Source organism: Triticum urartu, chromosome 5, assembly GCF_003073215.2.
Source record: "Triticum urartu cultivar G1812 chromosome 5, Tu2.1, whole genome shotgun sequence".
NCBI lineage: Eukaryota > Viridiplantae > Streptophyta > Magnoliopsida > Poales > Poaceae > Triticum > Triticum urartu.
Window position 1 is genome coordinate 481,082,036 of NC_053026.1, and position 14,846 is coordinate 481,096,881.

General features: G+C 44.7%; 1 protein-coding gene and 1 pseudogene across 1 annotated transcript; one reads left to right on the forward strand and one right to left on the reverse strand.

Annotated features, from left to right (window-relative positions):
• The first annotated feature begins 255 nt into the window (after nucleotides 1-255).
• LOC125509992 (UPF0664 stress-induced protein C29B12.11c) lies at nucleotides 256-2,365 on the forward strand. Its single transcript, XM_048675075.1, has 5 exons — nucleotides 256-584; nucleotides 1,245-1,356; nucleotides 1,503-1,574; nucleotides 1,682-1,896; nucleotides 1,987-2,365. The coding sequence occupies exons 1-5, from the start codon at nucleotides 475-477 to the stop codon at nucleotides 2,090-2,092; spliced, it is 615 nt and encodes a 204-aa protein (XP_048531032.1). The 5' UTR covers nucleotides 256-474; the 3' UTR covers nucleotides 2,093-2,365.
• Nucleotides 2,366-2,635: 270 nt separating this feature from the next.
• LOC125507201 overlaps nucleotides 2,636-14,846 on the reverse strand; it is a 33,162-nt pseudogene continuing 20,951 nt past the window's right edge.

Consider the following 14,846-nt stretch of genomic DNA (forward strand, 5'->3'; position numbering starts at 1 on the left):
GTTTGTGGATTCACGTTGTATGCGCGTATGTACGAGCGCTTGCGTATGTACTGATGTTTAAAGAAAAATTTTCTTAACAAACATTTTGGCCAAGGAAAACAAAACCACGGTTATTATACGTACAGCACACGGGTGTGCGGCAGGGACACGCTTCGGCCCGCGTCTGGAACGCTCTCCGCCTGCCCCGAGAGATCGAGCGGCCCACGCGATCGATCCCCTCTCGCTCGCATAAACGCGTCGGACCCGACCACCCCCACCCCAACCCATAGTCGCATCGCAACGAAGCCAAACCACCCGAGTCGACCGCTTCGAGAAGCCTCGCCACCAAGGCACCCAGACCACCCTCCTCCCGGGAATCGGAACCGCGTCCCAGCCAGCCTCGCCAGCCCAACCCATTCGCCGCTCCCCTGATCCATCCGGCGACGCGGCGGAGCAAGGAAGGAACCAAGGCTCGAGCAGCGGGCGGCCGGAGAGATGGCGGAGAACCCGCAGCTGTTCGGGAACGGGATGCCCGTGCCCTTCCACGGCGAGATGTTCGTCCTCGCCCGCGACGGCGTCGAGTTCCACGTCGACAAGATCCCCTCGTGCGTAATCCCCTCCCCTCCCTCTTCTCGCCCCGCTTGCTTTCGCCTCGCCTGGACAGATTGCTTTTTTTTTTCGATCTAGCGTGGCCAGCGATCGCGCTGTCTGGATGGGGATTTTGATTGGGGTTAGGTTAGGGGTGCACGCGAAGAAACGGTGGGGGGTTTAGCATCTCTTCGGAATCGGCTCATCTGAGATTCCGGGTGGCGCGGGCGGCCCGAATTGAGCCGAGCCCTTGGTTTGAGAGGGGAATTTTGCCCTTCGGTGGCTGGCATGTCGCCTTGCAACTAATTTAGCTGTGCTCGTCTTCATCCTCGTCTTCTTCAGGGGTTGTAAACGTACAATCTCGGAAGGCTTGATGTGTTGGTGATGCGTGGTTGGCCTACATAGCTTGTATCTATTCACTACTAGATAATTTGGAACGCTTGGTTGGAGCTTCCGGGTCACAAGGAGAAAAATAATGCTGCATGCTGTATGGTTTGGGATTTAAGAAAGGCCATGAGTTAGATGAGGAACGCTTTTGTTGTTTGAGTCATTTACAAGGCTTTCTCATTATGTTCGGCTTAGGTTTTTATCTTATATTGAATTAAGCACTGCTTTGCACAATAATAACTAACTGAATACTATCATCAGTCTCATATGGTTGCTTCGCCTGTTCTCAGGGCGCCCGGCGGTCACGCAAAAACAAAGGGCACCATATACCTTTCTAACATAAGGATGGTGTTTGTCGCCGCCAAGCCTGTTGGCAACTTCTTTGCCTTTGATATGCCCCTGGTGAGCAAATGCATCCTGAAATGACCCTATTATCCCCTGTGAATCTGTGAAAGGAACAATTGATGTTGCTTCCTTAATAATAATTTCATTACATCATGAGTTTACAGCAAAATGTAAATTCTCTGACATGCCTAACTTGTTTGCAGCTGTACGTGCACGGTGAGAAGTTCAACCAACCGATATTTCACTGCAACAATATTTCTGGGTTCGTTGAGCCGGTGAGTTGTCACTGAACATTTTTTATGTTCGTAATTGGAGAATGCTTGTACATCCTACATTCCTAAACACACATACCAAGATATTAACCTTGTGGGTTTCAATCCAGGTTGTTCCAGAGAGCCAGAACAGGGCTCTGTACTCGACCCACACCTTCAAGATCTTGTTCAAGGAAGGTGGATGCGGTACCTTTGTGCCACTCTTCCTGAACCTGATCACATCAGTGCGGCGCTACAATCAGTTTGAAGCCCAGCCCGCTACTGTGCCCCGTGTGGACCCCATGCAGGCAGCGCAGACTCCTGTCGATGACATGATGCGCCATGCGTGAGTGCACCAATCTGAAATTTCCCAATCTCCTCCTTGCAGCTATTCCCCTGTTGTGCTGTGAACTCACTTGTGGTCTGATGTTTACAGGTATGTCGATCCACATGATCCTACCAAGATCTTCCTCCAGCAGCCCGCAGCGGAATCCCAGCTGAGGAGGAGAAACTACCACGGCCCCGCTGACAACGCGTACTGATGCTTTGGCCTGATTGCAAAGTGCATGTGTTTTCGACGAGCTATGTATGTGGTGCACATGAGCAATATATCTGTTTGGTGCCATTCCAGTGACTCTCACTGAAGAAAATGTGATGGAAGTATAGTAGTATGATGATGATGTTAGACAATTGTGGGTTCAATCTAGATCTAAGTATAATAATGTACATACAAGGTGCTCTGCTGGATTATATGTTGCTGATCTCGCCGTATAAGTTTCCTTTGGAGTTATAAAACTGGTCTGAATTTACGTTCAGATGTGTGCGTTTGGTTTGGTCCATTCTTCAGCCTCTTGAGCCTTGGATGGCAATCAGAATAATACCAAACCTAGGATGGCAACCTGTCAGTCGTAATGTGCATATAAAGTGGTCTGCTTGGCTATATGTTTGCTGATCTGCTGCAGCGCCAGTGTCCATAGTAATCATCAACACTTGGAATAAAACACACCAGAGACATAGCAATGTCTTTGGGTTTGGGGCAAGAAAGCAAGTAGAAGTATTACAAGCAGTTGGCTGCAAACCAATCGGAAACAAATAAATGTGGATGTTGAGCATCTCTCGTTTTCATATTACATGCCAAGGGAAACAAGGCAAGCTCAGTGTTCATTCACGGTTTCACAGCATTATTACAGGACATTGATGCACGTTGACTCGCAGACTCAGCAAGATACGTACAGTAGACCAAGTAGTAAGTACATTATTTTGAAAACTCAGTAAGTATATTATTGGCAGGCAGGTTCAAGGATCACACACGGCTTCCACGCTCGAGGGAGTCTTGAGCGCTGATGATGATGAAGAGCCGCCGCCATCTACACGGGCTCTCGTCTCCACTATGTCGTCCTGTGTTTGACAGTTTATCAAACGGATTAAGAAACGATCATGACAAGTCTTGACAATGCCAAGGAAGATATGGTGTTTTTTTTTTGCGGTTGGAAGATATGGTGATCTATTATTACCTCCAAGTCGCTGACACATACATAAGGAACGTGCTGAAACTTTTCCCAGTTGGGGTCTCCAGCTCTTCTGCACGCACTCATCAGCATCTCATGGCAGAAGGTGAGACTCAAGTACTCAAGAGACCGCGGCAGCGTCGGAAGCGACCGGATGTTCGGGCACCAGTCGAGGTCCAGGCGCCTGAGCGACGTCAGGTGCTCCATGTGATCCGGCATGGTGGACGAGCTGCAACGGTACATGTAGAACGAACGGAGGTGAGGCCAGAACCCACCAAGCTCTGTGCTGCAATGGAAGAGGCTGAGTTCCTTCACATACTTTGGGCCGCCGCCGTGCTCACCCATCATCCAACTTGGGTATCTCAAGCCATGGTAAGAGTAGATGGTCAGTGATTCGAGATGCTTGGGCGGGCAGAGACCCTCCAGCACCTCTGTCTGAGCCTCCTGTTTCTTCAACTCTCCTCTCACATCATGATCATGACCCCACGACAGTTGCAATGTTGTGAGCCCTTCTTTGTCGCCCAGCTTGGCTTCAAGAGCTTCCTGCTGGGTCTCGACGTTTTCGAGGCCCACGATACTCAGTTTGCCGCGTTTTCTTGGCTTCAAGAACTTCTCCAGTAATCGATGTTTGGCCTCATACGTAGCTGCCCTCCAACAAGTTTGGCCGCCAGAGGTGATCCCTTCAGCTTTTTTGCAATGTGAGTTGCAATGTCTTCGAGTCTTATCCGGTCATCAGCAGCAACGCACACGTTGTGAAATGCATAGTGCTTGAACAATTTCAGGAAGACATCTTCATCTAGCAGTGACATGGGAATACATCTTTGCTCTGCAGCACCCAGAGCTATCAATGCGTCTTTAGTTTGACTAGTCACCAGGATCTTGCTTCCTGCCTCTCCAGCGTTCAGCGGTGAAAGTATCTGTTGCAGCTTCTCATACTGCCTCACATCTCTATTATTGTACCAAACATCATCTAGTACCAAGAGGAACCGTTTTCCATGCAGTTTCTTCTCCAAATTAGTCTGTAAGGTGTCAAGATTATTGAACTGAGGGCACGGGGTCCTGCTAGCGGCCTCAGACATCTGCCTGAAAATGGTATCCACACTAAAATCCTGTGAAACGTGAACCCACATAACAAGGTTGAAATGGCCATCCTTTTCCTCACGAGCACAAACAAGTTGTGAAAGGGTTGATTTTCCAGAACCACCGATGCCATGAATGCCGATTACGGAATAGCATTGAGCCTTATTGGTATCTGGTTGAGCATCTTCTTCCTTATCATGAAGCATTGCAACTATGTTATCACAATCTTTATCTCTTCTGATTACCAGAGGTGGAGGCCTCGCCGTAGTGACCGCACCTCGTGAGCTGGCAGGTTTGCTCAAATTAGTATTACTTTTGTTTGGCAAGTTCATCTGTTCAAAAAATCCACATGCATCATTTATGACCTTTCCTATTTTTTCTAGGCTCTGCTTCAACTCGATTTTTGACATGCCAGAGTCCTGCAAAACAAAATACCAAGCGAGAAGTCGATGAATGAGTAAATATTTCTACGGATCCGAGAAACATACATTACAAAAACTGAAGTTAGTTTTAATTTTCAGCTTGATTAGCAAAAATAAGATTATTTTTAATATGGTTCATCACTTTTGCTAGGAAAGGATATGGTTGCTAAGTTGTAAGGCCAGTGAGCCCCAAATAAACCAGAAAATCAAGGGTAGAGCCCCAAATATACTCTCCTTTTGCAATTCTAACATATTTTCATGCTATAATTTAACAAAAAACCTTTTTATGCCCGAGAGAAAATACAAACACATATAGAGGCAGTAAAGCACCTGGTCTTTCAGGAAGTTGCACTTTTTCATGGCAGACGTCAAGAGCTTCTTCACATGATTCTTGCTGCGTCGAGGCGGGGCCACCTGTGACCTGAGATAGTCATCTTGTATCTGTTTCTCAAGACGGTAATACTCAACATCATCCAAGATGTCCTCTGCTTGGTAGAAAGCAGACTTAAGATCGTTGAACAGCTGCTCTAGATGAGGCCTGTAAGGGCTCTCCTCAACTATTTCCATCACGCGCAGCAGCAGCAAAATCTTTGGCTCCAGTTCCTTGAGCTTCTGCGATGCATCAAAATTGAGGAGGGAAGAGGCTCTCTTGTAAAACTCGGAGATGATGGGCGAGGCGACCCACCCAGCGGCCTTCATGGCCCATCCTACAGCGGCAGCAGCGGACACCGGATCCGCCATTAAATCGTCCGGCGATTTGCTGGAGAGTATGCCGAGATGAGAGTAAAATCCACATGGAACTAAAAAATCAGGCTGGGGGTGGGGGTAAATTACCTTGGCAGAAAGCGGTGAGGGTCAGGTCAAATCCGGCGGCTGAAGGTCAGGAGATGGTGGAAGGTGCTCGGCTGATGGAGGTCCGGACGGCGTTCAGCGGCTGGAGGTCAGGGACGGCCGACGGTGGCTGGAGGCGGTCGGCGTGTCTTGGTTCCCGGCAGCGGAGCCGGAAATGCAAGGGCGCTGGAGGCCCGGCCGAGAGGTGTGGCGAGAGTCAAGTCTCAAGTCTCCCTCCCTCGTTTAGCTTTTCAAACTGCACCCCTCAATTATTGATCTGGTGCACTGCATTTCCTCGCTCGATTGGAAGAAAGAAAAACCTCACAGTTGTCCCCTCAAACGCGTGACAACAGTCAAACGTGGTCTACCTCATACCTTGTACTCCCTCCGTAAAGAAATGTAAGAGCGTTTAGATTACTAAAGTAGTGATCTAAACGCTCTTATATTTATTTACAGAGAGAGTATGATCTTGTATGATCAATTGCACGCATCATGTCAAGTTGTTTTGCTGTTCAACAAATTTTGCTTTTTATGGATTTTTTTAGTAAAAAAGGCCGATAAATGGCCGGACGTGTCGCAACTTGCATACAGTGTCGGAAATCGCTCACACCTGACATGGTTGCCTACCATGGACATGCCCACCTGCTTGCAAAACTTGTAGTCCTTTCAAGGATGTCCAAACGCGCCCTTATTTCTAGCAAGATGGGCCAGCCCAAACACATGGGAGGGCACAATCTCGTCTTTTTCATGATTCTTTTATTTTTTATTTCTTTTTTACTTTCACTTATGCTTCCATATATGCCAAATAGATATATTATAAAAACAGTTTACATAAACATTTGACACGAAATGCTAATTAAGCATTTGAAAAATGTTAAATGTGTATAAAGAAAATGTTTCTCATGTATAAAAAAATATATAATGCGTGTTACAAAAGTCTAACATGTTAAAATTTAATCCAAGCATTTGAAAAAATAAAATAAATATTTTAAAAAATGGTATTCAAGTATTTAAAAATGTTAATGTGTATATAAAAAATATTGATCATGTATTAAAAAATGTTAAAAGTTTATTTGAAAACTCCAAGCATATGAGGAAATGTTAAACAAGTATTTCAAAAATGTTAACCAAACATTTGAAAAATGCTAAATGTCAATAGAAAAAATGTTAAACTTGTACATTTGAAAATTTTTAATCAAGCATTTGAAATATGTTAAATGTGTATACAAAAAATGTTGACAATGTATTAAAAAAGTTAATCTTGTATTTGAAAATTGTTAATCAAGCATTTGAAAAACATTTCATGTGTATAGAAAAAATACTGACCATGTATTTGAAAATTATTAAATTTGCAATAGAGAAAATACGTTTACCAAATGGAGACATTTCTTTTCCACACACTGGCATCACCATGGAAGGCATGCATGCCAAGTTCCGTTGCTTTTTGACATTATATCCATTTTCTAGGGTTTTTTGAGTGAAAAAACCTAAAATACTATCTGCACGTGATGCAGCATGGATTTAGTGTCTGAATTCTTTCATATTTTGCATGGAGGCCTTCCATGGGCATGTCCGCGTGCTAGCAAATTTTGGTGTCATGTCATGCATAGCAGGACCTACACCATGTTCAACCGGGACTGTTTGGGTCTGTTCGTAGTGTAAGTCTCGAACAAGTCATTTTTCAAATTAACCAAATGGAGCCAAAAAAATTCACACACTAGCATCACCATGGAAGGCATGCATGCCAAATTTCATTGCTTTCTAACACTATATGCATTTTCTAGGGTTTTTCGAGTGAAAAATCCCTAAAATATTGCCCGCACATGACACAATATGCGTTTGGTCCCCGAATTCTTTCAAATTTTGCATGAAGATCTTCCATGGGCATGCCCACACACTGGAAATAATTAGTGCCATTTCATGCACGACAGGACCTATACCATGTTGAACAGGGACCGTTCGGGTCTACCGATAGTATAAGTCTTGAATCAATTTTTTTCACATTAACCAAATGGAGTCAAAAGAAATTCCACACACTGGCATCACCATGGAAGGCATGCATGCTAAGTTTCGTTGCTTTCTCACATTATATGCATTTTCTATGATTTTCCCGGTGAAACCCCATAAAATATTGCTCGCACGTGATGCAACGTGCGTTCAGTGTCTGAATTCGTTCAAATTTTGCGCGGTGACTACCTTGGGCATGTCCATGATAACCCACAAATATAGGGGATCGCAACAGTTTTCGAGGGTAAAGTATTCAACCCAAATTTATTGATTCGACACAAGGGGAGCCAAAGAATACTCTCAAGTATTAGCAGCAGAGTTGTCAATTCAACCACACCTGGAAACTTAATATCTGCAGCAAAGTGTTTAATAGCAAAGTAATATGATAGTAGTGGTAATGGTAACAAAAGGTAACAGTAGTAAAAGCAATGTTTTTGGTATTTTGTAGTGATGATAGCAATAGCAACGGGAAAGTAAATAAGCGAAGAACAATATATGGAAAGCTCGTAGGCAATGGATCAGTGATGGAGAATTATGTCGGATGCGGTTCATCATGTAACAGTCATAACCTAGGGTGACATAGAACTAGCTCCAGTTCATTGATATAATGTAGGCATGTATTCCGAATATAGTCACACGTGCTTATGGAAAAGAACTTGCATGACATCTTTTGTCCTACCCTCCCGTGGCAGCGGGGTCCTTACGGAAACTAAGGAATATTAAGGCCTCCTTTTAATAGAGAACCGGAACAAAGCATTAACACATAGTGGATACATGAACTCCTAAAACTACGGTCGTCACCGGTAAGTATCCCGATTATTGTCACTTCGGGGTTAACGGATCATAACGCATAATAGGTGACTATAGACTTGCAAGATAGGATCAAGAACACTCATATATTGATGAAAACATAATAGGTTCAGATCTGGAATCATGGCACTCGGGCCCTAGTGACAAGCATTAAGCATAGCAAAGTCATAGCAACATTAATCTCAGAACATAGTGGATACTAGGGATCAAACCCTAACAAAACTAACTCGATTACATGATAGATCCCATCCAACCCATCACCGTCCAGCAAGCCTACGATGTAATTACTCACGCACGGCGGTGAGCATGATGAAATTGGTGATGGAGGATGGTTGATGATGACGATGGCGACGGATTCCCCTCTCCGGAGCCCCGAACGGACTCCAGATCAGCCCTCCCGAGAGGTTTTAGGGCTTGGTGGTGGCTCCGTATCGTAAAACGGGATGATTTCTTCTCCCTGATTTTTTTCTCCCCGAAACTCAATATATGGAGTTGGAGTTGGAGTCGGAGAGGCAACAGGGGGCCCACAAGGTAGGGCGCACGCCCCCCACCCTCGTGGAGAGGTGGTGGGCCCCCTGGCCTTCATCTTTTGTAGGTATTTTTCTTATTTTCTGAAAAGTGGCTCCGTGAAGTTTCAGGTCATTTTGAGAACGTTTGCTCCTGCACATAAATAACACCATGGTAATTCTGCTGAAAACTGTGTCAGTCCGGGTTAGTTCCATTCAAATCATGCAAGTTAGAGTCCAAAACAAGGGCAAAAGTGTTTGGAAAAGTAGATACGTTGGAGACGTATCAACTCCCCCAAGCTTAAACCTTTGCTTGTCCTCAAGCAATTTAGTTTACAAACTAAAAGTGATAAAGAAAAACTTTTACAAACTCTGTTTGCTCTTGTTGTTGTAAATATGTAAAGCCAGCATTCAAGTTTTCAGCAAAGATTATGAACTAACCATATTCACAATAACGCATAGGTATCAAGTTTACTCATATCAATGGCATAATCAACTAGCGAGCAATAATAATAAATCTCGGATGACAACACTTTCTCAAAACAATCATAATATGATATAACAAGATGGTATCTCGCTAGCCCTTTCTGAGACCGCAAAGCATAAATGCAGAGCACCTTTAAAGACCAAGGACTGACTAGAAATTGTAATTCATGGTAAAAGAGATCCAGTCAAGTCATACTCAATGTAAATTAACAGTAATGGATGCAAATGACAGCGGTGCTCTCCAACTGGTGCTTTTTAATAAGAGGATGATGACTCAGCATAAAAGTAAATAGATAGTCCCTTCGCAGAGGGAAGCAGGGATTTGTAGAGGTGCTAGAGCTCGGTTTTGAAACAGAGGTGAATGATATTTTGAGCGGTATACTTTCATTGTCAACATAACAACCAAGAGATAGCGATATCTTACATGCTACACACATTAAAGGCGGTTCCCAAACAGAATGGTAAAGTTTATACTCCCCCTTCCTGTTGGAAATATGCCCTAGAGGCAATAATAAATTAGTTATTATTATTATATTTCATTGTTCATGATAATCGTTTATTATCCATGCTAGAATTGTATTGATAGGAAACTCAGATACATGTGTGGATACATAGACAACAACCATGTCCCTAGTAAGCCTCTAGTTGACTAGCTCGTTGATCAATAGATGGTTACAGTTTCCTGACCATGGACATTGGATGTCGTTGATAACGGGATCACATCATTAGGAGAATGATGTGATGGACAAGACCCAATCCTAAGCCTAGCACAAGATTGTGTAGTTCGTATGCTAAAGCTTTTCTAATGTCAAGTATCATTTCCTTAGACCATGAGATTGTGCAACTCCCAGATACCGTAGGAATGCTTTGGGTGTACCAAACGTCACAACGTAACTGGGTGGCTATAAAGGTTCACTACAGGTATCTCCGAAAGTGTCTGTTGGGTTGGCATGAATCGAGACTGGGATTTGTCACTCCGTGTAAATGGAGAGGTATCTCTGGGCCCACTCGGTAGGACATCATCATAATGTGCACAATGTGATCAAGGAGTTGATCACGGGATGATGTGTTATGGAACGAGTAAAGAGACTTGCCGGTAACGAGATTGAACAAGGTATCGGGATACCGACGATCAAATCTCGGGCAAGTATCGTACCGATGGACAAAGGGAATTGTATACGGGATTGATTGAATCCTTGAAATCGTGGTTCATCCGATGAGATCATCGTGGAGCATGTGGGAGCCAACATGGGTATCCAGATCCCGCTGTTGGTTATTGACCGGAGAGTTGTCTTGGCCATGTCTGCATGACTCCCGAACCCGTAGGGTCTACACACTTAAGGTTCGATGACGCTAGGGTTATAGGGAAAGTATGTACGTGGTCACCGAATGTTGTTCGGAGTCCCGGATGAGATCCCGGACGTCACGAGGAGTTCCGGAATGGTCCGGAGGTAAATATTTATATATGGGAAGTCATCATACGGTCACCGGAATAATTCGGGGGTTACCGGTATTGTACCGGGACCACTGGAGGGGTTCCGGGGGTCCACCGGGAGGGTCCACCTGCCCCGGAGGGCCCTATGGGCTGTGTGTGGAGCGGGACCAGCCCCTTAGTGGGCTGGGCGCCTCCCTCCCTAGGGCCCATGCGCCTAGGGTTTGGGGGAACCCTAAAGGGGGGGGCGCCCCCCTTGCCTTGGGGGGCAAGGCAACCCCCTGGCCGCCGCTCCCTCCTCAGATTGGATCTGAGGGGGCCGGCCCCCCTCTCCCTTGCCCCTATATATATGTGGGGGGTGGGAGGGCAGCCGCACCCAAGTTCTGGTGCAGCCCTCCCCCTCTCCCAAGTCCTCCTCTTCTCCAGCGGTGCTTGGCGAAGCCCTGCAGGATTGCCACGCTCCTCCTTCACCACCATGCCATCGTGCTGCTGCTGGATGGAGTCTTCCCCAACCTCTCCTTCTCCCCTTGCTGGATCAAGGCGTAGGAGACGTCACCGGGCTGCACGTGTGTTGAACACGGAGGCGTCGTGGTTCGGCGCTTAGATCGGAATCAACCGCGATCTGAATCGCTACGAGTAAGACTCCTTCATCCGCATTCTTGCAACGCTTCCTCTTAGCGATCTACAAGGGTATGTAGATGCACTCCCCTTCCCCTCGTTGCTAGATTACTCCATAGATTGATCTTGGTGATGCGTAGAAAATTTTAAATTTCTGCTACGATCCCCAACAGTGGTATCAGAGCTAGGTCTATGCGTAGCTTCTATGCACGAGTAGAACACAAAGTAGTTGTGGGCGTCGATATTGTCAATTTACTTGCCGTTACTAGTCTTATCTTGATTCGGCGGCATCGTGGGATGAAGCGGCCCGGACCGACCTTACACGTACGCTTACGTGAGACTGGTTCCACCGACTGACATGCACTAGTTGCATAAGGTGGCTAGCGGGTGTCTGTCTCTCCCACTTTAGTCGGATCGGATTCGATGAAAAGGGTCCTTATGAAGGGTAAATAGAAATTGGCATATCATGTTGTGGTTTTGGCGTAGGTAAGAAACGTTCTTGCTAGAAACCTATAGCAGTCACGTAAAAACTTGCAACAATAATTAGAGGACGTCTAACTTGTTTTTGCAGCATATGCCTTGTAATGTGATATGGCCAAAAGTATGTGATGAATGATATATGTGATGTATGAGATTGATCATGTTCTTGTAATAGGAATCACGACTTGCATGTCGATGAGTATGACAACCGGCAGGAGCCATAGGAGTTGTCTTAATTTATTTATGACCTGCGTGTCAACTTAAACGTCATGTAATTACTTTACTTTATTGCTAAAGCGTTAGCCATAGTAGTAGAAGTAATAGATGACGAGACAACTTCAAGAAGACACGATGACGGAGATCATGGTGTCATGCCGGTGACAACGATGATCATGGAGCCCCGAAGATGGAGATCAAAAGGAGCAAAATGATATTGGCCATATCATGTCACTATTTGATTACATGTGATGTTTATCATGTTTTACATCTTATTTGCTTAGAACGACAGTAGCTTAAATAAGATGATCCCTCACTAAAATTTCAAGAAAAGTGTTCCCCCTAACTGTGCACCGTTGCGAAGGTTCGTTGTTTCGAAGCACCACGTGATGATCGGGTGTGATAGATTCTAACGTTCGAATACAACGGGTGTTGACGAGCCTAGCATGTACAGACATGGCCTCGGGACACATGCAAAACACTTAGGTTGACTTGACGAGCCTAGCATGTACAGACATGGCCTCGGGACACGGAAGACCGAAAGGTCGAACATGAGTCATATAGAAGATACGATCAACATGAGATATTCACCGTTGATGACTAGTCCATCTCACGCGATGATCGGACACGGCCTAGTCGATTCGGATCATGTTTCACTTAGATGACTAGAGGGATGTCTATCTGAGTGGGAGTTCATTAAATAATTTGATTAGATGAACTCAATTATCATGAACATAGTCTAAATTGTCTTTGCAAATATGTTGTAGATAAATAGCTCACGTTGTAGCTCCCTGTTTCAATACATTCCTAGAGAAAGATTAAGTTGAAATATATTGTAAGCAATGATGTGGACTAGGTCCGTAGTCCGAGGAGTGTCCTCACTGCTACACAGAAGGCTTACGTCTTTGATGCACCGCTCGATGTGCAAACCCCTACAACGTCGTCTGTGGATGTTGTGAACACCTGATAGACACATCCTGATGACTACTTGATAGTTTAGTGCACCATACTTTACGGCTTAGAATCGGGATTCCAATGATGTTTTGAACGCCGTAGAACATATGAGATGTTCCAAGAGCTGAAATTGGGATTTCAGGCTCATGCCCGTGTTGAGAGGTGTGAGACCTCCGACAAGTTCTTTTGCCAACAAGATGGAGGAGAATAGCTCAGCTAGTGAGCATGTGCTCAGAATGTCTGGGTGCTACAATCACTTAAATCAAGTGGGAGTTAAACTTCCAGATAAGATAGTGATTGATAGAGTTCTCTAGCCACTGTCACTAAGCTACTAGATCTTCGTGATGAACTATGACATGCAAGGGATGGAGTTGATCCCGGAGCTGTTCGCGGTGCTTAAGACCGCAAAAGGTAGAAATCAAGAAGGAGCATCAAGTGTTGATGGTTTAACAAGACCACTGGTTTCAAGAAGGGCAAGGGCTAGAAGGGAAACTTCATGGATGGCAAACCAGTTGCCACTCCAGTGAAGGAACCCAAGGTTGAACCTAAACCCGAGACTAAGTGCTTCTATTGTAAAGGGAACGGTCACTGGTAGCGGAATTACCCCAAATGCATGGTAGATAAGAAGGCTGGCAACTTCAACAAAGTATATACGTGTTATTAATGTGTACCTCACTAGTACTCCTGGTAGCACCTGGGTATTGGATACCGGTTCAGTTGCTATTATTGGTGACTTGAAGCAAAAGCTACGGACGAAATGGAGACTGGCTAAGGGCGAGGTGACGATGTGTGTTGGAAGTGTTTACAAAGTTTATGAGATCACCATCGCACGCTCAATCTACCTTCGGGATTAGTAATTGAACCTAGATAAATGTTATCAGGTGTCTACGTTGAGCATGAATATGATTAGATCATGTTCATTGCAATACGGTTATTCATTTAAGTTAGAGAATAATGGTTATTCTGTTTACATGAATAATACCTTTCATGGTCATGCACCCTATGTGAATGGTTCATTGAATCTCGGTCATTATAATACACATGTTCACGCCAAAAGATGTAGAGTTAATAATGATAGTACCACTTTCTTGTGGCACTGCCGCTCAGGTCATATTGGTATAGATGCATGAAGAAACTCCATATCGATGGATGTTTGGAGTCACTTGATTTTGAATCGCTTGACACATGCGAGCCATGCCTCATGGGCAGGATGACTAAGACCCCGTTTTTCAGGTACAATGAAACGGGCAAGTGACTTGTTGGAAATCATACATGCTGATGCGTGTGATCCAATGAGAATTGAAGCGTGCGGTGGATATCGCTATTTTCTCATCTTCACTGACGATTTGAGTAGATATAGGTATATTTACTTAATGAAGCACAAGTCTGAAACGTTTGAACAGTTCAAGCGATTTCAGAGTGAAGTTAAAAATCATCATAACAAGAAGATCAAATTCCTACGATCTGATCAATGAGAATATCTGAGTTATGAGTTTGGTAAACACTTAAGACATTGTGGAATTGTTTCACAGTTGAAGCCACCTGGAACACCACAGGGTAATGGTGTGTCCGGACGTCGTAATCGAACCTTATGAGATATGGTGCGATCTATGATGTCTCTTACCGATCTACCGCTATTATTTTGAGGTTATGCATTAGAGACAGCTGCATTCACTTTAGATAGGACACCATATAAGTCCGTTGAGACGACGCCGTATGAACATTGGTTTGGCAAGAAACCAAAGTTGTCATTTCTTAATGTTTGGGGCTGCAATGCTTAAGGCTTCAGCCGGAGAAGCTCGAACCCAAAGCGGACAAACACATCTTCATAGGATACCCAAAGGTGACAGTTGGGTATACCTTCTATCTCAGATCTGAGGGCAAATTGTTTGTCGCTAAGAACGGGTCCTTTCTCGAGAAGGAGTTTCTCTCGAAAAGAATTGAGT

What these genes read in the sequence shown, in the direction of transcription:
- LOC125509992 (XM_048675075.1), top strand. Translation starts at nt 475, where the DNA reads ATGGCGGAGAACCCGCAGCTGTTCGGGAACGGGATGCCCGTGCCCTTC. An exon ending in CACGTCGACAAGATCCCCTC is followed by an intron (nt 585 to 1,244) that starts GTGCGTAATCCC and finishes GCCTGTTCTCAG; the next exon opens with GGCGCCCGGCGGTCACGCAA. An exon ending in GATGACATGATGCGCCATGC is followed by an intron (nt 1,897 to 1,986) that starts GTGAGTGCACCA and finishes TGATGTTTACAG; the next exon opens with GTATGTCGATCCACATGATC.